Genomic DNA, 24,430 nt, shown 5'->3' with positions numbered 1-24,430 from the left:
CCCATTAAATCAAACTGCATCAGTCCATCACCACCCTGCGTAAAGAAAAGTGTAAATCTTGCGAAACTCGTACAGCAGCATATTTGCTCGCTGACTTTCACTGTCACACTTTCCTTGTCTGCACAATAACCTACCGCGTCTTTAATTTGCTGGCCTTCTCTTCCAGTGTTTTGATCGGTGCTCACGGGTTATTTTGACAGTCATAGATCAAATCTGCCGGTCAGGTTGATGTAGTAAAGTCTGGATGACGTGCAGGTCTCATGTGATGGGCTTTCATGTGTTCATGAAAGGAAGGCAGAAAATAACAACACTTCTGGTGAACTGCGACCTACTTTATTAGTTTTTTTGTTTGTTTGTTCAGAAAAATGTGCAAAACACATAATGCACGATAACAGAAGCGATGACACGGATAAATGGAATGTACTCGAGAACAATTCAAGTTCATGTCATTATTTAGATCTGTTTTACGTAAGCAAGCATTATGAAAATCTTGTTATTGTAATCCTCATACATGGGTCATTCCTCTACTGCGGGATATTTTTATTTATTGGCAAAAAAACGTACGAAAGGAAAAACTGTCAATTGTGATACACCCTCGTAATATCCTTCAGGAAGTGACATCATTCTCATGGGAAAACAACAACATTAACAGAGACGTAAACATCTGTACTTAATGTTTGGCATACCGCATGGTTTGTTGCACTCTTAAATGCTCCATTTAGTTTGATAAAATTACAGAAATAAATAACATCATGTCATCATTTCAAAAGATTAAAAAGTAAAACGTTGAGTTTACGTTGATTGGTTCAGGCTTATAGTAAGCTCTTTATTTCCACCCTGTTCTTTTGAGTAAATGAATCAAACCACAATTAAAACGTTTAAGAAGAAGCTTGACAATAGGTACGATACTATATTTTCTATTGAATAGTTTCTTTCGTAACAACGTATTTTGCTTTTTGTGAACACAGAGAAAGATATTTGGAAGAATGCTCATAACCAGACAGATGTGCCCCCATTGACTCCCATAGTATAGGAACAATGGTATTTAAAAGTGCCCCAGAACTGTTTGCTGTTCATTCTTCAAAATTTCTCTGCGTTCATCAGAACAAAGACATTTACACACATTTGGACCAACTCGGGGGTGAGTAAATGATGACAGAATTTTCATTTTTAGGAAAAGTATTCCTGTAACCGCTGGCCGGAAGTCAATAGAAACTCTTTCTTATGAGCTCATAATCTCTTCAGTGCTCTGATAGTTTATCGCCTGTACTATAGTGGTGAACAATACAACACGTGCACGACCAGAAAAGACGCATGTTAAAGAATTGACCACTTTTTTACAAACCCATAAGATTAGTCTCAGAAAAACATTGGCCGGGAGCTTGAGCCCTACTGCTATTAAACGTGCATCTCACAACTGTGTTTTTCACATTAGAAACCTGAGAGATGCTGGACTGGTAGGAGGTTCTGACAGCGTTCACAACAGATTCACTCTCGAGCTAAAACCGCTGCCTGAAATTAACTGTCTGACTTGTGGTTAAAAAGATGGGTCACCAAAAAACTGCATTCTTTCAATGAACAATTCACCCCAAATGAAAAATCTTCAAGAAATTTCTCACCCTCGTGTTGATTCAAAGTCTTTCTGTGTTCTGTGACTGTCAACCATCAGAGAGGACAGGAAAACACTAGAAAGACACTCTCTTCTGGAACCGTACAATCGCTCCGTCAGAGACCACTGAACATCTTTGGGGGGTACGGGGTGGAGGTGTGTATGATCGGGTTGCATGGTGGCATGCATACGTGTCTTTTATAATACATCCGTCTGAGCGGCCCGAGCCTCCGTTCCGCCCCATACCTTAGCGGCCCACCGGGAAAACGCCTGGAATGGCAGATGGCCAGTCCGCCCCTGTTTGGAGTAACATTGAGACCATTTAAAGAATACAATTCAATGGACATCATCTCTGAATCTGTAGTGCTGACACATTTAGACTTATGGAAAATACGACACGGACCAGGCCAGCTTCAAACCTCCATATAAGCAAAAGATCCTCTTTATTCCTTATTATTATTATCTTTACACAGTATATGCTATATGCTTTACAATCAATGTTTTCCTGCACGTGATGATAAATTCCTTTACACATTCTGTCTGTATGTCTGATAATGTAAAGTGCATTGTTCACCCATCACTACGTTTACACACCAACTGAATGCGGATCTATCTCTTTCAGTGTCATGAAGACAGAGAAACAGGCTTCCACTTCCAACACGAGGAGATGAAAGACCTGCGAGAAGAGCTTCAGTGTGTTTCTTATATCTCATACAGAACTATTGCTAAACCCTTATACCGCCCCTCTCTTTCAGGGAACGTAAAATGATCAAATTGAAATACGATTGACGCAGTTAAATGGTGTGTAAGACGGCCGGATTCATTTACATCTGACTTTCATTTGGCTGAGAATCTTTTCCAAAGTGACGTACAATACAGTGTGCACCCGAGGATGGGAACACGGGACCTTTGCTAACGTCTAATATCTACTACAGGTTTAGAGCATGGGAGGGTGAATAAATATTGTGGCTATACAGCTGTGGGGGGAACTTGCGAGCGTTCTGATTCATAAATGACACATGCACAGTAGAGACCACAAGACCACATGTATAAATCAAGTGTGCCATTTGGGACAAAACCATAATTGCATTTTGTCTATTTATATTGGATAGTCAAAGAAAACATTGGATATGTTTGGCTGAGATCGTGCTGCGTCATGAAGAATAGCTCAACTGCGATTTACGGAACACACATTCTGAAAACTGTATAGCACCGTAAATCACGTAACTGATAAAAGCATCTGCCGTATGCATAAATGCACTTTATTTTGTATTTTATAGTGTGGTTTGTGCTTGTGGCTAGAGATCTGTGATCAAAACATAAGTTTCACTGTAAAACTTTTTTTGTCAGTAACTTACTGTAGATGTAATTTACAATTTCCAGAAACGAGACCAGTCTCTTCTTGCTCATTTTGAATCTCCAAAGTCAAAGTGTTTAAATTTTGATTGAAGTCAAGTTTAAAAACAGCACTAATAGGAAAATATTACCTAGGAATCGAATCTACGGTAAGTTAGGGGTAAACCTGCTGCAAAACTACAGCAAAGTTTTAAAATGTTGCATATGTCGGTGATTCATGAACATCTGCAAAAGGTTGGTATCTGTCTGCAGTCTTCTCTATCACAATAAAACGGCATTGCTCAGGTCAGGTTGACCCCGTGACACGTGGCGTGCCAAAAGCGTTCTCCCAGGTGACACGATGGGCACATGTCGAGATGTTGGCTTACTGGAAATTCTCACTGTGAATGAACTCAATAGGGGAAGACATTTATCGGGGATCTTAACCACAATATTCTGAGCATACAGCCTCTCTTGTGCGCAGGGGATGTGAACACCTGTGTGTGCTCTTCTGATGAAGGCTGCTAGTTTCCTGAATGATGTGGCTTTACGCATCTAGACGTTGTGCTTTGACCCAGCTGGCTGTTTGGAAACCACAATGAGGTACTGAGTTAAAAATTGGGACGGATTTCAAAGAAAAGAGCATTTGCATCCTTCACTTTGAGCTACAGTTCACTTGACAGCTCGGAAGCCTTTTAACAATCACAATGAGATCAAGTGAAATGAAGCGTCTCGTGAGTTTAAGGGGAATTTTACTGTAATCATCACAAGTACTTCCTCATACCGGCAGTATTCACAAAAACAAAACAAGAAAATGATTTTGACTTTGAAAGGAGATTCAAGATAATAGAAATAAGATATCCAGTACAAGTTAACAATTAATTATGCAGTTCAATGAAACACAGTAAGTAAATGAAGATGTTTTGTTGAGTTTTATTGTGTTAGTTGGCTGAACAAACCAACTGCAGGTTGATTGATTATTGGAATGCACAATAAAAAACATGATGTTTTGGAAATAAACTTCTCCCAACAATTGAATCTGTACTGTATCAATGCAAACCAATGATAAAGAAAATTCCGCAAATGCAAAAAATCTCTTTTATTGGTCAGATGGGAGATTATAAATGTATGACATAAATCACACAATGACATAATGAGTGTTTTAATCTCCCTAGACTTCTCCAGTTCATGTCCCAGCATGGCTCAGTGAGTCGTGTAAACATATGGCTATAAACACCTCCCTTCAAATTATAAATGCAGTCACGGGAGCATACGCTGAATGGCTGAATGCAAAGATATGGAGTTATGACGGAGTATTTTGCCAGGCTGTGAAAGGTACCGTACTTTCCATCTCCAGATGAGCTCTGATAGGCTGTAATTTGGAGGAAGGGAGAGTTTCCAGTTCTCGTGCAAAACAAATGAATTTGTTGTAGTCAATATCTTGTGTCTCAATGTTGACTAAGAGGATTGTGTGCTTTGTGTAAGTGACTGTGCACTTGTTGTATGTATTTTGCTGAAACTCCAAATTACTTTTACTGATGTAAAATAACATATTATGTGTTTCTTTCCACCTTTCAATTTCGTTGACACCACGTAAAATACATTTTATTGAATAAATCTTTGCCTGTAATAGTTGCAAAACATGAGACATCATTTTTCGTGATACACTGCAGTACTGTCACTGAACTGGAACGGTAATATGTATTTTAATTTTAAGTACATTATATTTAACAAGTAACAGTAAGGTGTTGTTTTATCGTGTGGTTATATTAAATCATATTCTTTTTTATTGTATCTGTCCATTTATACATTGATTCACTGTAAAAAAAATCCAACTTGCAAAATGTTCTCCCTACAAAGATAAACAAGTAACTTGAACAATGTTTAGTTAAAGGAGTCAAATGATTGTTTTGCATATACTGAACAAAATTAGCCATGTTTATAATAAAGAATATTTTTTTGATTAAGTTTTTGGTCAAAATGCGTCAGAAATATGCGTTCAGAGTATTCTGAACAAACAACGTTGCAAGAGATGCTTTGCAGCATTTTCATTTCTGTTTCTTATTTGTTTTTCTTTTCAAAATTAGTGTTTTAGTTCTTGCTGGATTAATTTATGCTTGTTACTGTTAGTCATCTGTTGTGTTTCGAGTTTATTTTCATGAATGATGATTTTTTTTATTGTTACCATGGTTGAGGGTTGTGTGTTTAATGTTGAGGTGTAAGTGCATGACACAATGGCGTCTGTTTCAGGCAGAAAACATATTGTATGTTCGTAAAAGACAAAAACATTTGTTTATTTTTAAAGAATGAATCCATATTCCTCTATTTATGTTCAGCCAACAAAATGTTTTTGTTCTGTTGTGACTGCTAATGACTTAAACATACATTTTTAAGTCGGGTGAACTTCAGTCTCTGTTTGTTGAGTTAACTCCAAAACGTGCTTGTGATAGGTTGCCTTATTATTTAAAGTTGACTTTTACAGTGTTCATTTAGTCTTAACATGATTTTACAGTTAACATTTTATTTAAAGCACATGCATCTGTTTTATGTTTTGCAAACACATTCTCTATGTAATTTATAGCACACTGTGCTGTGTTTCATCATTTTATTATATATTGTATTTTTGTCTTACTTGAAGGGTCAGTTGTTTGAAGTCTTCATTTTCATTTTCTTTCAGGGAATAAATTTAAGTTTCATTCCATTCAGATATGGGAATTGCTTATTAACAGAGACGAGTCCATATTTAGAAAGTTGAAAAAGCTCTTTATTTACAGCAGTATTGCACAAATTAGCACGGAAATAGTTCAGTGCAAAATACAAAAAGATGCATTTATCGTAAAACAAAAAAAATATCATTGTGCTACAAATGTACTGGGTCCTGGGTGGCGTCAGGTCGGGCAATGCGGACGTTCAGTGCAACTAAACTGAAGAGATTCAGTCAGAGGTCCAGTGAGAAATACACAGGTTGGCCTGAAATTTATGGTTTCCCCCAGAAACAAAAAGGTTTGTTCGGGAATCACAGGGGTACAGAATGAGAACGCTGTTGGAAAGCGTCCGAACACATGGGAGATGAGATCAATGCATGTACGATACCAACAGTATTGAAACCTGAGGTCTTTGGTGGTAGACTTGCAACGCAAAGATAAACCAAAACAATCATTATTTTGGCAAAGTGGAACATTGTAACCGATACACATATAAAAACACGCACTATTATAACACAGGGCCTTTCGTCAAACTGACACCGTTTTATCTAAATATTGATTTTCTAAATCTTCAGCAATACCTTTTACGGTAGATGGTCAATACATCTTCATCACATCAATACGTCTTCGTTTACTTCTCATAAACGTGACAATTCTAAACCAGCATACTTGACGGCTCGTCCTGAGCCCTGTGCATTGAGTAATGAAATACTGAGTTTAACGGTAATAAAAACAGGAAGAGTCCAGAGTGAGATGCTATGAGCTGAAGTACGTTTGGAAGACGGGTTTGTTCAAGAAATCTCCACAGGTATATAGATCCTACGCTCCCTGAGGCTTGTTGACGGAAACTTGTGCCAGGACAGTTTTTGAGATTTGGGTACGGCTGGTGTTAAACAGTGGTTGTAATGCGTGCTAATGGTCTTTAACACCACCTACACAGGATATAGGCAAGGGGGTTCAATTCATTGTCAAAAAATGTGCTAACCAGAGTTTCTGAATATAAAATCCTGATCTTCCTTTGGGCCCTTGGGCAAGGCACTTAAAACTATTCGGAAGTTCCCTTTGAGCTATTCTGGACAAAAGCTGTCTACAACAGCAACTTGATGATAAAAACCAAGTGATCTTGATGAACAAACATAGGCCAAAGAACATGAAGTTGGAACATTAATGGAATTATGAACTGTATGTCCAATGTCACTTTTCTTCTTATTTCTCATCGTTAATAAGGAAACAAACCAAATAAAAACACTTCAACAAACCAAAAGATCTAATCTGGAATGCTTACAATGTCCAATGTAACTAAATGTCAACAGTGATTACATGAACTTACTACCTTTGCCTGTCCCATTTCATTTGGTTAATTGTGCTCTATGCAAAAGTTGTTGTTCTTCCTCAAGACCTTTCACACGATACGATACAGGCTTGTCACAATAAAGGGTGATTTTACAAAATAATCGAAGCTGATGTAAGAAAGTTAATGTTTCTGTGAACAAATAAAAGTCTTGTTTTTACCCTTGTGAAAAGTAACCATGGCTTTACTTCAGTAAATATGGTTTAAGCATGTAATTTATGGTAAAACCATAATTAATAACTGCAAATTTACAATTGCCTTGGTACAGTAAAACGATGGTCATCGTAACACAATGGTGATCTGCCCCGAAAGTGGTTTCTACACGTTTACTATAATAAAACCATGGTTATTAAAGTGTAGGACATGTCAAAAATATAAACTTTAGTACTCGGGGCTTTTATCCAAACTATTAATTATATTTTCCGACTTTCAATTCCCCAACGCAAATGATTGAATGCGGGTTTAAGACCCAGCGGAAACCTCCGCCAACGGACCTCACGTGGCACTGCGCACACCGACACGAAAGAATCGCGAGAGCGAGTCGAAAGCCATGTTTTTCAAACGCTCTCGCGATACTTTGGGATCATACACCGACCGGTTGGAGCAGCGCAGCGTTAAGTCGAACAAATCTCAACTTCAGCGCCCATTAAACGATTTCGGTTTTGTTTTGGTGAGGGAGATAAGATGGACAGACGTGAAACGTAATTAATATCCACGAGCTAAACTTTACGTTGTAAATTGTGCCCAGGTTAAACGCTTCAGCGGCGCTGAGGTGATTCTGTGGCGTCGAGCAGTTGACGGTTGTTGCTAGAAGGAATACAGCGAACCCCACTGGGCATGCGCACTTCAATACCGCATAATTTATGCGGTAAATTATTTATTTAACAAATGCAGTTAATTACAATTTGTTTATTATTGTAAGGTAAGGTTTAGGGTAGGTGTATGCTAGTGTAATTATTGTAATTATATGGCGAGATTTTGCGTCACTTCCGGCGTGTCGCTGTATCAATTGCAACCGCAGTTCATCACCTGTTCGTCGAGTCGTGTGAAAGGACGTTTTGAATGAAGTTGCCTTCACACAAAGAAAATACACGAAACCAGTGCAGATCCGTTTCTGGTTTGGAAGCCAATGTGAAAATCCACGAAAGATTGGCAAAAGAAGGTAAATTCATCAGCAAATAGTTTGACAACACATGTGGAAATTCCCACATTTGTTTTCAATCACAGATATATCAACTGCAACTGTTTATGTCGGACCTCTGAAATGGGAAGATCTGTATTATTTCATATCATGTGTATAGAGTACACAAGTGCAAACTGGGACAGGCAGAACTAATAACTTCACCGCTCGACCGACTAACGTCCACGATCATGAAAATATACACAAAACATACATCTTAAATACAGTGAAAATAAATATAAAGTAAGGCGAGCAAAGAAATGCACAGATAGGAAACGCTAAAAGACGTTAACGAAAGACGTGATGGAGCATACAAACAATGAAAGCATGTTTTCCACACTCTTCAGGGTTCCATAAGAGCCGACGTCAGTCATGTGAACACAGCATCTATTGGCTCAGCTTTCCACATGAACGCAGGAAACACGCTGTGAGTTGACCTAGGGAGGGTCGACAGGTCCAAACCGTGGTACACCCGGAGAGGTTGCGGAAGAGCAGCACTGCTGTTTTCCTTTATTATGTACATATATACAGTCAGGAGGAGGGGGGCGGGGGATTGTTTGTTGCTACATGTCTGCTGGGTGTTAAATGTGTCAATCATCTTCGCAGGAAAATCTGCATTAGCTGTCCGATGAAGTCGTTCATCCAGACGATGATGGCGTGGTCGTTCGGGGCGGCGTTGTTGTTGCCCGCGCCTGCCTGTTGGTAGAGAGAGAATCAGAGATGTCAGAAACGAATATGCTTTCATCATTTACTCGCACTCATGTCATATGACTTTCTTCTGAAAAGAACAAAAGAAGGTATCTTGAAGAATGTTGGTAAACCAAACACGTTAACTTCCACTGTATGAACACAAAACAACAAAGACATTTCTCAAAATATCTTATTTTGTGTTCCACAAAAGAGTCATATACAAGTTTTAAACAACACGTGTTCATACAAAAACATCATCCTAAAACAGACAGACACAAATCTTTACAGTTAAGAGCCACCCACGTAATCCAACAAAGGCATTCGGCTTATACTGTGACGCTGCACCATGTTGACACATGAAATACCACTCTGAGATCTTGATGCTTTGAGGGACTTGCGGTATCTTTAACTGTAACTACAACAGACGCAATACAGGAACTGGCAGCTGCCTGGTCATCCGGTGAGCTCTGAGTCGCAGAGACTTGGCATCAGTTGACCTGAACCAGGTGGCCTCTTTTTGGCCCGCAGCTCTGGGCTGCATTAACCCGGCGTGCTGAATGACTGCGATAAGCAGCGGGGGCATTTCCCCCAGGAGACTGGCAGGAACTCGCGAGGAAACACTCTACAAGTCACAAAAAAGGAGAGAAAAAAACCTTTCCTGTAGAGAATGAAGGGAGGGTGAAAAACACCAGGCCTGGGCGTACACCTCGCCTCATCGTCAGGATAACAATCTGTTACCTCCATCTATAAAACAATCAAGTGGCTGCATATAATCCCCCTGAAAACATAATTCACCCCCACAGTAAAAGAAAGAAAATCTATTTTACAGGACTATAACGTTTTTGGCATTGTGGAACAAAAAGTACATTTTCCACCCAATTTCTCTTTGCTGAGTCCAGCGGATGTTTTGCTCTAATAGTCGAAAGACTTTCATCACTGTAATACATTGTGATCTTTCACTGTAGACAGTGAAAAAGTGCAGGATGACATTCCATTTCAAAATGCAATGTATAATTTCTTTTCATTTTGAGGTGAATTGTTAAATGCAACGAAATACACTTGCCCATCATACACATGCTGTAATTGAAAAAATGGCCCTTGAATTAAAGCAGGTGTGCATGTAGGAATCAAATAAAAGCTGTGAGGGAAACGCATGGTTCCGTCGGTGAGCAGCAGGCAGTCTCAATTAGCCTCAGTTATAAAACAATTTCTTTATAACCAAATGCAGAAGGTGGAGAAAAAAAGTGTTTTGATTCAGTAGAAGTGGTGCCAAAAATCACAACGTGCCCAAGGAGAGATTGTGTGTTCAGTCAGAGGAAACAGGTGAGCAGGAAGTGGAGTCCAATAGAGGGAAGATTTCACTCTGTGTGTGTTTGTGTGCAGGAGAGAGACCGCGAGTCTGTTGGACTGCAGCACTCAGACTGAACGCGCAACAAAGACAAGCCATCTCAGGCGCCGCATGCATGCAGATGACGTCTGTGAGCGTGAGTCAGTGTTAAATCATGCATTCACAACAAATCAACTCCTGAGGTCAGTGGGTTCAGGTGAAACCCAATTCATGGGTTTTTACACAAGAAAGCTGTGCCAAATGACAAGACGTGGAGGAAGAGATTGATTTGAAATACTACATTTGTATTAGTGCTCATAAGGGATATTTTTATATATCTAATACCAGCTTACAGGAAATATCTTCCAAAGGTTCACTCAAAGTTATCAATACACTTTCTTGGAAGAAGCATTTCATCAATTATACGTCATTTCAAAGAATACTAAAAACGTCGGTATAAAATTTGTATTCTTACTGCGTCAGTGGATAAAACATTCGGTGATTAATTAAATGTTAGCTAAGCATATTTTGGTTTGCTGGGGTAGTTATTTAACTTTAGGCTGTTTATTGTTGCCAAGCAATTTGGCACATCAATAATCTCAAAATGGCCAATTAGAGGCTGATTTATCGGCCCTAGTTTACGTAACAGTTTACATGCAGTTACTAAAGACAAACATGCAGTTGCAACCCTGACCAAGAGGGATCATTAAAAGGCTCATTGTTATGATGTGGTGAGAGCATCTTTAAAAGCAGCATGAAACTGCAGATAGCAGTGCAATAACAGCGGCGCATCCCTCTAATCGAGCGCGTTTAACTTACGCAAAGTCCAGACAAACACAGACTGACTTATTTACGATTACTGCCCTGGTTTGACTCGACGCAGTTTTATGCTCGTCTCCTGCATCTGGGATCAATTCATCACCGCTCGCTTTAAAAACATTGCAATCTAAGGTCCTTTCTGAACCGCAACAGGGAGAAATCAGGGAGACCGAGCGAGACGGAAAAGAGAGGTGCATCCTTGACTCATCGTGCAGGGACAATGGGGTCTGGTGTGGCAAAACCACATGCAAGAAAAACAGAGCAGCCACAGCTGAACAAAGCCAAAGCATAGCAAAACAATCCTCGCAGACCGGGCGCTCGTACCGAGCTGCTAATACATTCACAGATGGCTGCTGCCAGAGCTGGTAAAAACGAATGTAATACAACACAAGTGCATGTGCTTTCAGTTTACGTGGAAGAATAGCATGTGACAGACGCGCAGGCACGCACCCACACAAAATGGAAAAACACCCTCTGTGCATGAAGAAACCAAAATAAAGCAGATTAGCGTCATGTCAGCCTGCTGTTACACTGCAAAGTAGCATGACGGGACGTATATCCTTTAGAGCATATGTGCATGCAATAAAAACTGAGAAAAATTACGCAGATCTAGCAGTTTTGAAAGAGAACCTGAAGAATAAGAAGAAGCTTGTTCACTTCTAAAGCACTTTGGGGTATTGCTGCTAGAAAATTAGCCAACTACAAAATCTTCTTTTGAATCAAATAGCTGTTGAAGCCATCATTTTAGCAACTTCACATTCAGACAGAGAATCTAATGAACAGCTGTTTTGCTATCATCAAAATAAACATGTGTGTCATGAGGTGTCCAACAATGTATTTCAGCTTTGCTAACCGCACCGGCAGGGTTCTGAGCCTGGTCGTCAATCACGAAGCACAAACCCTCAGGGAGACAGTAAGTTTGCAACATGTCAGGACAGAAACGCATGCAGTCGTCTCCTGAGAGGTAGCCCCATGACTCAATAGAAACTTCATCGGCTACAATGGTCCAGACTGTTCCATTTCTCCGGGGAAAATGGACGCAACAAAAGAGCATTGATGCACGGGCTGACAAAAGTCTGTCATGTGCGATTTTGCAGGCGAGATGCAGATATTAGCAGGGCTGGAACAACAAGCGTGCTCTGTGGCCAGACATCTGCTCTGCATTAGCGTGCTGCTTACTAACAGAGTGATAGCATGTCGCAGCAGCGCTTCTCAATCGCCGCTGGTGCAGCCTGAGCCAACGCTGGAGAAGTGCTGAGGAGAGGAAAACTACTTTACAAACCTCACATCTAGGACAATTATACGGTCTCGGCCAAATCAATCTCTTTGTGAATTCTTTAAGAGAAACTGAAATAGAAAGTGAACACAGGGTTTTCTGTCAACAACACTGACAAGTCTCTTAATTTATTCTTTATTAGTGGCTAAAGAGATTTGAACCCCTTCAATTTTGGCACATAACTTTTGTTTGGCGTACAAAGAAAGGTGGTGATGTTCAGCTGGTGGATGGTAAAACTTAAGGCTTAAACTTAAAAATCTCTACCAACCACCTAAAACCACCCAGAAAACCCTAGTGACCACATAGTAACCTGCTAAAAACTATAAAGAATAACTCAAAAACCACATGGCAACGTCTTGGTAACCGCCTACAGCCCCATAGCATTATGATGATCATTTCTTATTTTTATTTATTTATTTATTTAAAAGGGACAATGCATATGGATGAACATAGCTTTTCAGCAATGTACATATGCCAAAATTAGCCCCCAGGCTATTTTACATTTGTAGTCCCATGTGCGGTCATCAATCAATACCTAGTAACACAGCTTAAACATTTAATTTAAACATGATTCGACTTAATTTAAAAGACACACAATTAACAGCAACATATAGGAAATTACACAATTAGTAAACAGGGCATCTAATATGGCATACTCAGACATGACGGATACACACATGTACACATACATAGTAAAGTGCTACTTAAAGTACAATAAGTGTATTATCAATTTCTTAAAGTGCTATTAGATGCTGAGAAATGCTGAATCTAGTTTGGTATACATACATACACTTATAAAGTAGTACAGTGAACCGTATCCATTTATCTAAATTACAACAATTACCATTAGTGGGCACATGTTTGATTTGTTTAAAGCCATTGTTTAAGTTGGTTCTTAAAACTGGGGAAGGTCGGGCTTTCTCTCACGGCAACCGGTAATTTGTTCCAGATCTCTGTCCCCTTAATTGATAGGACATATTGTCCAAATGCTGTACATCTGTGAGGCACCACACAGTCACCTCTCGTGCAAGCCCTGGTTACACTTCTGCCTCCGTCCGTTGTTTTCACATTAATGTAGTCACTTAGTGGGGGTGGGGCGAGACCATGTAAGGTCTTATATATAGCACAGGCATATTTGAGCTTTAAGAAATTTGCTAAGCTTAGTAGGTTATATTTTTGTAATATTAAGCAGTGATGATATGCGAGTGGTTTCCGGTCTAAAATCTTTAGTGCTTGTTTGAAAAGTGACTCAGTTTTTTTGAGTGTTGTGGCGCTTGTAAGTGACCAGTTTGTAAAGCCATATTCCAGATGAGAAAGGATCATAGAGTGAAGAAACATTCTGGCTACTTTATGTGACAGGGATGGTCTAATGAATCTAAAGTTAGCAAGATTAAATTTAACAGTTTTTGATAAGCTTTTTATATGATTTTTAAAAGACAGTGTTGGATCTAATAAAATGCCATGGTATTTGAATTCGTATACTAACTGTAGTTCTTCTTGGTTTAAAAATATATTTGAGCGAGTCACTTCAATGTGCCGCTTCTAAAACATCATTCAAACTGTTTTTTTGGGTTCAGTAGTAGACATGATTTAATGAGACACTCCTGTACATGGCTTAATACAGATGTAAGTGACTGAGAGGCTTCTTGGACAGTTTTTGCATGTGTAAAAACAACTGGATCATCTGCATACATTAAAATATTGGTGTTTTGGCATACAGTAGGCAGGTCGTTAATGTATAAAGAAAAAATAATAGGGGCAAGTATGGAGCCTTGTATTACATCATGTATGTAATGTTCTGGAATAATCTCATATCAGACCAGCAGACTTAACAAGACAAAGACACCTTATATCATGAAGCTTTGTTTCTAAGCATTTACACAGACAAGTCAACAAGCATTGAAGATTTTAGACATACAAGTCAATGGCGCTCTCTGTCAGTTTGGGCATACCAAGATGGCGGCATGATCGCATCCGGTGGCTTCAACTCCTTTTCCGTTGGTTTAGCATTCTAGGCCCAATCTAGTCATTTATATAGATCAGTGGTTGAGATACAGCAATGAAAGTCATTCGTAAGGGTTCACTTCTCAATATGCAGAAGTATCGTTTCGTAATGAGTGAACATTGTGTTGCATTCAGTTACTACAGATTCACTGCACACAGGCAAAAGAAACAAGATGCAAATAAACACACATGTGTCCCCCGTGCAAAACAATCTGCTGAAATGACATCACACACATGTGAGAATAGAAATAAACAAAGCAAGGAGCCAAAGGCCTTCTTTTGGAGTGTTGGCCTGCTAGCTCCTCTGACCCTCACCGAGACTCTGACAGGGTTCGAGAGCGTCTCCATGGCAGTGAAGAGAAGGACCCAGCGCATAATTAGAACCCAGAGTCTAACCGCAGGGTAAATATCATAAAACTGAGCTGTCCCAGACACAGTTCATGCAACCTTTCCTTTATTCCCTTTTTCTCTGTTTTAAAAAGACCCCCTGCCTATTAGGACCTCCATCAGGGCTGTTAAACAGAAGTGGGGGGTTTGGGGATGAATCTTGTTCCTTTGAATGTTCTTATAAACTGAAGACCCAAATTTAGCAGACTTTTATCCAAAGGGATTCAAGTAATTTCTTCCCCTTTCCTATTGAAAAAATAGCTGCAGTGGGACATACCAAAAAGATTATCGCTTAAAGTAACCGTAGCCTAGCTGTATAACAGACTCGAAATCTGATTGGCTACTTGCTATTGCTAGTTATTTGCATGTGGATGTTAGTTTACATTTACATTTATTCATTTGGCAGACGCGACTTACAAGTAGTTTTATACAGTGGCACATTACTGCAGAGCAATCAGGTGTAAGGTGTCTTGCTCAAGGGCCCTTCAGTCATGACCTGCTGGCACTGAGATTAGAACCGGCAACCTTCTGATCACAAGCCCAACGCTCTAACCATTAGGCCACAGCTGACCCCCATCGCACAAGTAGTTGACAAATACATCGCACATGTGTAGAATTTTATATATTTAGAATATAAAACATAATTAAAGCGATTCAAATTTTAGCCGTTTCGGCAAAGGAAACATTTACAGCATATTTGTCGATTAAACATTTAACAGCGGAGTAACCTATTTCTTTTGAATATGTTTGGATAAACCCATCATCAATATTGTTTTCATAGAAGAAACAAACTGGCAATTTTTAATAAATATTCTATATATATCTATATCTTTATTTCTCTTTATACAAAACACACAACTATGCAAAATAAACACACCCCTTCCTGCATTGCTCTGCCTTCAAACGTGCTGTTCAACGCTAGCATGAAATTCTAAGCTTTATTATAGCATACACTGCGCAAATAATGACGATCTTTTACTCAAACGTCTCTCTGCTGGAAAGCCTTCACCATAGTTTCGCAGGTGCTAGCGTATATCTGCTAATATCCTTCGCTATAGTACCACGGGAACCTACGGCGTCTCCGCTGGAAAAAGTTTATATTATTAACGCAGATCCTAGCTCCTGCCTGACCTTTTTCCGACTTGCTAAACTTAAAATTCACAGACCCTTTACTTTTATGTAATAAATTAGACATTGTTCTCACTACAGTTTTTCTATCGCCCGCTTGCTCTCTTACATTTACATTTAGTCATTAAGCAGACGCTTTTAACCAAAGCGACTTACTCTTCAACATGAGCGGACACGCCCCTTACTGCTGATTGGCTACAAGTTTGTTTTGGTAATTGACTATTTCGTTTTCTAAAACGTCTTTAAAAAAACTCTAACCTTACCTTTTTACTTGTACACTGATATATGGATGGGCTCAACTTTTGTATGAATATAAATATTTATTTAAAGAAGCAGTGTGACATCAATGTTTCTTGCGGTTTCTAGACTACATTACATTTGGATGGTAAGCGTGGAGAGCCCTTAAGCCTATTAAAATAAATCACATATCCTCTTTTAAACACTGCTCCAAGACGGAACAGTTGTTATTTCCATTGACATGTAAAACAGTTGATATCATATAGCTGTTGTACATGAGATCTGACAACTGAATATCCCCCTGTCGAACTGTTAAGGTGCTCAGGGTGTGTCTGGAGAACCAGTCAACAATTAATCATTCAAGCACACATCAGGTTCACTGGTTCACGGTATGTGAGTCATCCGGCATTCTGTAACAATGCTCCTTATATCTGACAACACTCTTATCTGCTTTTAATGAGTTGTTCTAGAAAGATACTACGTCACAAATACAGAGCTAACCAGTTAAACCAATATTTAGACATATTTTAAATATCATTAGTTCCTAAATATGGCTGATGTGGGTTAATTTCACCCATAATATAATGAAGTGAAATATTAAATTATGAAGTGAAATGTCATTCATCATACAAACATCGGCGGAGGAATTGTGCTAAGCTTTAAACATTTTGCACGGCTTGCCTCACAAAGAGCAAATACGTTTGGAGCTGTTTATGAGCACGTCTGGACTCTTGCCTGCAGGTATATCTTTCAAGAGCTTTCAGGCCTTGATCATTTAAACAATGACTCTGGTAATTTTACGCAGCAATAAAATCAAACAGTGATAGCCTGCTAGATAAGGTGCTTTTTGCATGCTGAGCACACAGACACAGTCTCTGTTAAACCTGCGTCTGTATACACCCCCACACAGAGACGGACGAGAAGAAAACATTCTCCCAAAGTCATACGAACTAAATATCCGCAAAGAGACTACAAATTGCTGGTTTCTAAATATAAACCAAGCCAATTAAAAAAGCTGGAGTTAAGGCAAACCTCTGACTCAACATAATAAAAACAAATACTACAAGACAAATACCGCCAGAACCTCGTCCAGTTGGACTGGAGCCCTAGCAGGAAGCACAGCTCTGTAATGGAGTCAGGGAGGCGAGAGGCACGTAATTCGCCTTAAATGAATATTTACTACCTCAGATTGATCCAATACAGTAACTGAATCTTATCAGAACACACAACGTCAACAAACAGGTGGTTCACGGAAAACATGTTTGTACATTCGTATCAATAATCAAAGGTGGACATACCTTGCTATTATACTGTAAACAAAACACAACAGCAACTGATAAATATGGTAACATGAGTAATTAAGCTCTTTAATTATGCAGACGTTGTTCGTTTCATACGTAGGCCACGGGTCATATTGTCATTACAGCATATCTTTATTACCCATTAGGTTAATGTGTCCTTTAACAAAACACTGCTTCTGGCATTTACCTAAAAATTAAACACGGTATAACTATAGGACATCGGACGCGTGCACCTGACCCCCAGTTAACTTCCGGTTTGTGCTTGGTTAGTGTCTAATAATAAAACTATATTTCATATCTGTTAATATTAATTAATATTATTATTACTGTAACATAAAAAAGTATGCATGCACAGTAACTTTGTTTATATTGTTATGGTGAAACCCTATAGATGGTTTCAAGGTGAAAACATAAGCAAACGTTACTGAGCATGCGTACGCTCGTGGATTGACCTCAACTTCCGGTACACATTCGCAAACAATAGAGTGCCTCTATATTATTTCTGATAAGAAACCGAGAAGAAGCGTTAATTAGCTAAACTTGTCTCTCCAATATTTAGAATTTAGACTGCGATACCAAGCTTACGATGTCTTGAAATGCGACCAAACAACAGGACCCATTCAACAAATTGTTTATTTAAAGTCCAAGTGAAATAAAAAAATGACTATTCCTATGTTTTTCATGAAATATTGCAGCGTTTAATGTAAATAGCTAACCAATATGGATAATTCTGTTTTTTATTTTTTATTTTTAGTTACAATCTGAAAATTCACTTCCGCCCTAGTGCCTATCCTTCTTTAATGGTGTATGTTAGACGGCATGGGCGGCGCATCTGTTAACTCCTCCCCTTAAACTGCCCCTTTAACCTTAATGCAACCTTTATACATCCAATAAAATCGCAGTGAGAAACAAGGCACTCGGAAATGCGACAAAATACAGAAGTTAAAATAATTTCAACTTTTGGTTCACAGGGACTTCAAAGGTACCACTTTTTGGCTGTTTTCAAAGCTTTGATTGTTTTTTGGGTGTTTAATAATGGATACCTCTATAAAAAAACGATCTGAGTTTTGGGGCTTGTATAAAGTCCCTCCTTCCAAAATGCTCTGATTGGTAAAACTGACCCAGTCTGTCGTGATTGGTTCCCCACTCAAGAGCGTCTGTCTGAAGATGTCCCACCCATACCATATCAGCGAACTTCGGCTGTTGTGATTAATAGCTTTTAAAGTTAAAGTCATGGAAGCTGTTATTCGACTGTTGATTATCTTAGAATGTGTGTAGCTGAATTCTTATTACCAGCTGTAGGACTGTGATGTAAGTAATTAAGCGCTCAGCTCAGTTAAATGTTTATAATCTCTGATAATCAAACACTACTCCAGTGGTTCTTCCTCTTCTCTAAGGAAGGCCTCGCCCCTTTTTTGGCATATTCCTTTGGGCGGAGGTTATCCAAAAACACGGAATAGTGACATCATGTACCCGTGAAGTAAAGGGCTGTAATCAGATTCCAGCCGTTCGCTGTAGTCCCTGAAAAGCTTGGAATTTAACTTTGAGCTTTATCATTTTTCAGATATTGTTTATGCTCTAAAAGCAATTACACACGAACTAAAGTTAGAAAATTCACATCACGTGGAATGGCACCTATAGTAATATTAACATGCAACAAAATTCAATGTTTTATTTAATACAATTATTAAACAATAAAATAACAATACAAATGAAAATGAACATAAATGAAATAAAATAGAAATTATTAGAGAAATTATTAGACCCTAGCCACAGACCTGAAGTTCACTGCAGTCCCAGCGCGCGTCCGATGAAATGGTCTATAGTAAATAAACTTTCGTTTTTTAGGAAATCTATAGTAACCACAAATTTTATGTGGTATCACTTTAGTAAGCATTGTTTACCTATGATATACATATGGTAAAACAAATGATCATCAATCTACAATTATATAGTAACTTCACTTCACATAAAATCACTTGTTTTCCTAACACTGTATTGGTCCTATCATCCTTTATAAAGCACCTTTTGTACTTCTGCAGAACTAATGCAACTTTAAGAAACACAAGTTATGTAAATCAAGTCCTTTTAATGCAGTAAACACAACCCTCATTAAAGCCCTGATCTGCAGAGACCAATGAACATTGTGCGCAACATCTGATATACACGCTGATATGAGAAGGGGTGGCATCTGAAGGCAAATTCAAAGCAACTACCTCAGACAGACAAAAAAGCCGTTGTTCTACAGAGCAAAATATTTGATCATGGTAGATCTCCTGAGCTGTAACCTTTGGCCTCACACGCATACACACACAACTCACCTCATGAAAGTACAGGCGGTTGAAATCGTCCCCGATGCGTCGCAGCTCCCGAGCGACCAGCATCTCTTCGTGTCGCATGGCTCCAGGTGCTGCCATCTGCGCGTGCTGGTGGTTAACGTCGGCCATCCATACTTCTGTGAAAGATGAAATAAGTTTAAATGAACACAGTGTAGGCAAGACAAGAACGTGATGATAATATTGTTTCGACTTTTGCATTATTTTATATGTATCATTTCAACCAAAAGTGCTTTACAATTCTATAATTTAATGAAAGGTTCGTTTGATTTGAAAACATTTGCATTGAAATAGTTGTTAGCAAGACACTATATTTAAAGTCACCATGAAACAGTAGTTAACTTTTTTCCCTTATCGTGGTGTATATCCGAGTGAAACTGCTTCTGAAATTAGAAAAATTGTGTCCTTCACTCTTTGATTGGTTTGATGCAAGTTGGGCCTGGAAGGGAGGGCTAAAAATGCCAGGCTATTGGACAGTCAGTATAGTCCTACCTATTTTTTGTGACTTACGTCATGTGATAAAGAGTTGTTGTTGAGAAACATACAAGGAAAAGTGCAAATAAATAAAATAACAATGGTGCGGACGGATAAAATATTTATAATAATCACTGCAACACTGTGCAAAACACTTATGACTCATGGTGACTTTAACAAAAGCTTTGGGTTTATCAACAGAAGTGATAGGGCTTTGAAAAGAAAATCCCTGAAAAGCAGCAGTGTTGGAGAGGTGAAATACATAAGAGGATTTGTGATGTCTCACATAAGGTAAACAGAAGTTAGGACATTTTGATGAAAATATAATTTTATTTGGAACACATGCAGCGTTGAATTGTGAATAATAAGACAAGGAACAATAAACATTGTACATTTGATTTTGCAGAACAAAATACTACTCCACATCACCATCTACGTGCTCGTGTTGGCACAAACACAATAGAAACAAAAGTGTCTGACCACTAAAAGTGTGCATTAAGAGCTGAGCGCTGATAAGAGACACATCAACACACTTTGAAATGAGCAGTGGATTTTCTATTTGCTATCGCAAAACTAAACAGATTTGAGGTTAATTCTCCAAAGTAAAAAAAACACCTCTGCAAAGTTTTGGTTTGGTTTTCCACAGCCATTGGCGTGCAAAAACATTTGTCAACAGTCTTGAAACAAGGCACTTTGTCAGCAGTAATACAGTAGTCGATCGACTAAGGTTATTCTGGGGCTAAGTGCTAATATCACCCAAATTCAACCTGAACTCAGATTGATCTCGTGCTATGACTCAAGTGAGAAACTGTTTTACTGTTATTTCTCATGCTCAATCATATTTGGACGATTGGATATTCATCTCCTTTCACATCTGCGCTTGAACTGTTCGATTTAAACCAGACAAATAGACAATATCGCAAATATCACTCTGCGTTTTAGTCAACACTTTCACCTCGACTCGTAGCGTGACAAGCCGCTGTCAGAAATTGCATCACAAAAAAAGCCTCAATGACTTGTTTGATGTTGTCAAAATCTGTAAATATTGCAGTGGCCTCATGAACGTCTATTGTGTCCTCAATTATGAAAATTACTACTCCGACTGCTTTCTGGAGGCCTCTGTCACAGTGCAGGTGAACAACAAGACAACAAGCAAATCAGCCCATGCCATCAGAGGCATTATGAGAAGATGGGTCGCACACTGTGGACATTTGTATTTGGGTAAACGAATGGAGCAAACCACCCAAACAAACATGCAAACCAAATCAGGCTCCGGATTTACTTCAAAACACACCTGCACTCGTAATGTAGTGAAGGATTTGATGTAGACAGAAAAGAAATACAGGATATATTCCTTTAAGAGTAGCTGACACGAAGACAAATGAGTCGATTTGGCTTCAGGCTGCCTCCAAATGAAAAGACCATGAGCTCTCTGGAAGAGATTACCGGGGAGAGCGCGCTGCCAAGCATCAAAACACTACACTTGTCACGGTGCTAATGTTAAAAACCGAAGGCCAAGCAAAACATCCAAAGCACTTACATGGTTGACAGCCATACGAGTGAGTTGTAATTATGTTAATATTTGCATGCAAATCTTCATCTGTTTTGTGTCTGTTTATTGCCTTGTGTATGCCCAAAAGCAAATCATTCCAATGGGGATTCAGGAAGTGCGTTTTGAAGTTTAACTAACACGATCGCGTTAAAAGATGCTTTTAGCATGCAATGTTTTTGTGATGTGAAATATGGGAAGCAAAGGTATATGCATATCGACTCGGGTCAAGACCGCGTTCTTAAAAATAAAGGTTCCTAAAAGTGTCCTTGTCGGGCAGTGAAGTTCCATAAAAATCCACACACAAAAACCTGCATAAAGTATTTAATGTAAAATAGTAAACGAATAATTGCGGGCAGGAACCTTTATTTTTACGAGTGTACTATATGGTCAGAACGTTGCATCTCTCTGTCATGATTATCGGAATTAAAACAATCCATTATTAAACTAGCCCCTTCCCCTTCGTCGCGCTGCGGGCTCTTACCATCATTTTGGCTGTCTTGCGCTTCGGAAATATTGGGCATTAGAGGGGAACTTGGCACAGAATCGCTGTCGACGGAAAAATAGCCACTAGACGACCTGGAGTAGGTTCGGAACATCGGTGACCTCAACTGCCAACCAAGAGGACTATTTGACATGGGAATCCCTCCCCTTAACGGGTCCCCATCGCTCTGCTGCGGGAAGGGAAAGTGCTCGGAGCGCGAGTCTCCGCCGGCTGCGCTCTCTCCGCGTCCCTGCGTCTCCGATAATGCGGCCGAGTCGATGGCCGGCGTTTGCTCTCTGCGGGACAAATAAAACACTCATTACAGTCTTGGCAAACGCTTCGATGAGGAACTGTGTTTTCGTGCTCGTTGGGCTTTCGTTCATGCCGATTTACATCGTGCGCACGGTGAAGTGCGTCACAAGCGAGCACCACTTCAACTTCCTATTTCTCCCTGAGAGCAAAACACTCTGGAGTTAAGTTCACAGTTCGGGATAAAAACGATCGTGCGGCTTTGGGGTCACGCAGTCATCCCAGTGTCATGATCTTATCATGTGCTTTATAATTATCGGCTGAATAAAATGAAAACACACGCAGAGTTCTCGCCGGTCATGGGTATAAATATAAACCGCGTCACGACGATGACAAAACACGACGTCGAACATATAAAGAAAACTGTGAATTTAACTTACAGTAATATTCCTGTAGCTCAGTTGGCAGCGAATTGTGTTTGCAACGCAAAGTTCGTTTATTCGAATCCCACGAAACACACATTTGATCAAAAGTATAGCCCGAATGCACCTTCTGTCGCTTTAGATGGAAGCGTGACGCGCAAACGCAATAAAAATAGCAGAAATATCTTACCGTCATGCCGTCGTAGTGTCACGTACCACTGCATTTGTTGCGCCTGCACTTGTCAGCAAATATTACGGTGTAAACGCAAAGTTGCCGTCAGCGCGCACAATTCTACCGGTGCGCGTAGTTTGACACAAATAGATCGCGACTCCGCTACGGTTTTCTTTATTCAAACTTTACTGTTGTTATTCTGTACCAACGCAACAATCGAATTTGGCGATTTCTTTTGACCGAGAGCGCGGCGGCCGAAGAAAAAAAGCACCAAAACAAAGTTTCCTATTAATAGGAGCGCGGTGACGCCTGCTGACGACAAGCGCAAAGCAGACAATAGATGCAAGGGAAGCGAAAACCAGCCACGAGAGTTCAACAAAACGCGCATCGTCAAATCGTGCAATGTATTTGCGAACTTTTCGAGTTGGATATTTTTTATGAAAAACGCAAAGGGATGCAATGCAACTATCGATTTGATTCGTCGTAGGTGGGGTGTACACCTATAGGGCTTAAACAACAAACGCGGTTTGATCGTAATTTCTCTATTTTGACTAATCCAGCGCTGTGGGTAACGGGGAAACAAAACAAAGAAAATAAACAGGTGCCTGCCTTTATCCTTTTCAGAACGCGGTTAAATTATTCAGTCTTGTTAAATGTCATCGCTTTTCGTCCACTGAGGGGGGTGGTTGACTCCTAGAATATCTCAACTTTTGTTGTCTTTTCGAGATACTCTTTTGCTGAGCGCGAGACGCACGACGCGCATTTAAAGTTTTTTCACTCGCTGCTGCGCGTAACTTTGTCTTTTGCGCGTGTCGCCAGAGTTAAGTATCAAAGTGCAACTCGACACAGAAATGTTTGAAACTCAACTTACCAAAGCTAAGATTTCTTTCTTTGGTGTTCTAGATCACCGCGATCACATTAGACAAAATGGCACGCGTGCTATTATAACGCAGTCCTTTAAAGATATGATACCTCACAAATGGAGTGGTTGACTTGTGCAAAAAGTTGAGTAGAAAAGAAGCTGTAAAAAAAGACGGTGGCATACTCCCGTATAAACTCACCTGAACGCGTCAGACATATTCCCAGCGGCACATACGCTTTAAAGCATCATGGTAGCGATAAAAACGACACAAAGAATGGTGAAATTCAAATATCCAATAGATAAAAAAGTTAAAATATTCGCTAGTAAAAAGGACAATTCCAATGCAAGAAGATTGATGTCTTTAAATCTCTTGATGCATTTCGTTGCCGTGCAGCAGCCCACGCATAATAAGATCCCGTTTTAGAGATGTCCACAGGATTGTTTTGGAGTCTCTTTTGTCTCGATCTCTCCAGAAAGTACTTCCTCGCCTGGGCTCTTCGTGCACGTAGAGTTGTTCTGAACTCTATTTACTG

At 39.5% G+C, this 24,430-nt stretch overlaps 2 protein-coding genes across 2 annotated transcripts in view; one reads left to right on the top strand and one right to left on the bottom strand.

Moving 5' to 3' along the window:
• Positions 1-5,686: 5,686 nt before the first annotated feature.
• bcl2l11 (BCL2 like 11) lies at positions 5,687-24,415 on the bottom strand. Its single transcript, XM_079473219.1, has 4 exons — positions 24,097-24,415; positions 22,193-22,488; positions 19,671-19,804; positions 5,687-8,876 (listed from the first exon to the last, which is right to left on the bottom strand). The coding sequence occupies exons 1-4, from the start codon at positions 24,111-24,113 to the stop codon at positions 8,775-8,777; spliced, it is 549 nt and encodes a 182-aa protein (XP_079329345.1). The 5' UTR covers positions 24,114-24,415; the 3' UTR covers positions 5,687-8,774.
• lhcgr (luteinizing hormone/choriogonadotropin receptor) overlaps positions 8,032-24,430 on the top strand; it is a 63,051-nt gene continuing 46,652 nt past the window's right edge. The window contains exons 1-2 of the mRNA XM_079473218.1: positions 8,032-8,162; positions 10,254-10,354. The gene's annotated coding sequence lies outside the window, so the exon portion shown is untranslated. The remainder of the gene's footprint in view (positions 8,163-10,253; positions 10,355-24,430) is intronic.

Source organism: Barbatula barbatula (genome assembly GCF_947034865.1).
Source record: "Barbatula barbatula genome assembly, chromosome: 14".
Classification (NCBI taxonomy): domain Eukaryota; kingdom Metazoa; phylum Chordata; class Actinopteri; order Cypriniformes; family Nemacheilidae; genus Barbatula; species Barbatula barbatula.
This window is presented reverse-complemented; position numbering and strand designations above follow the sequence as displayed.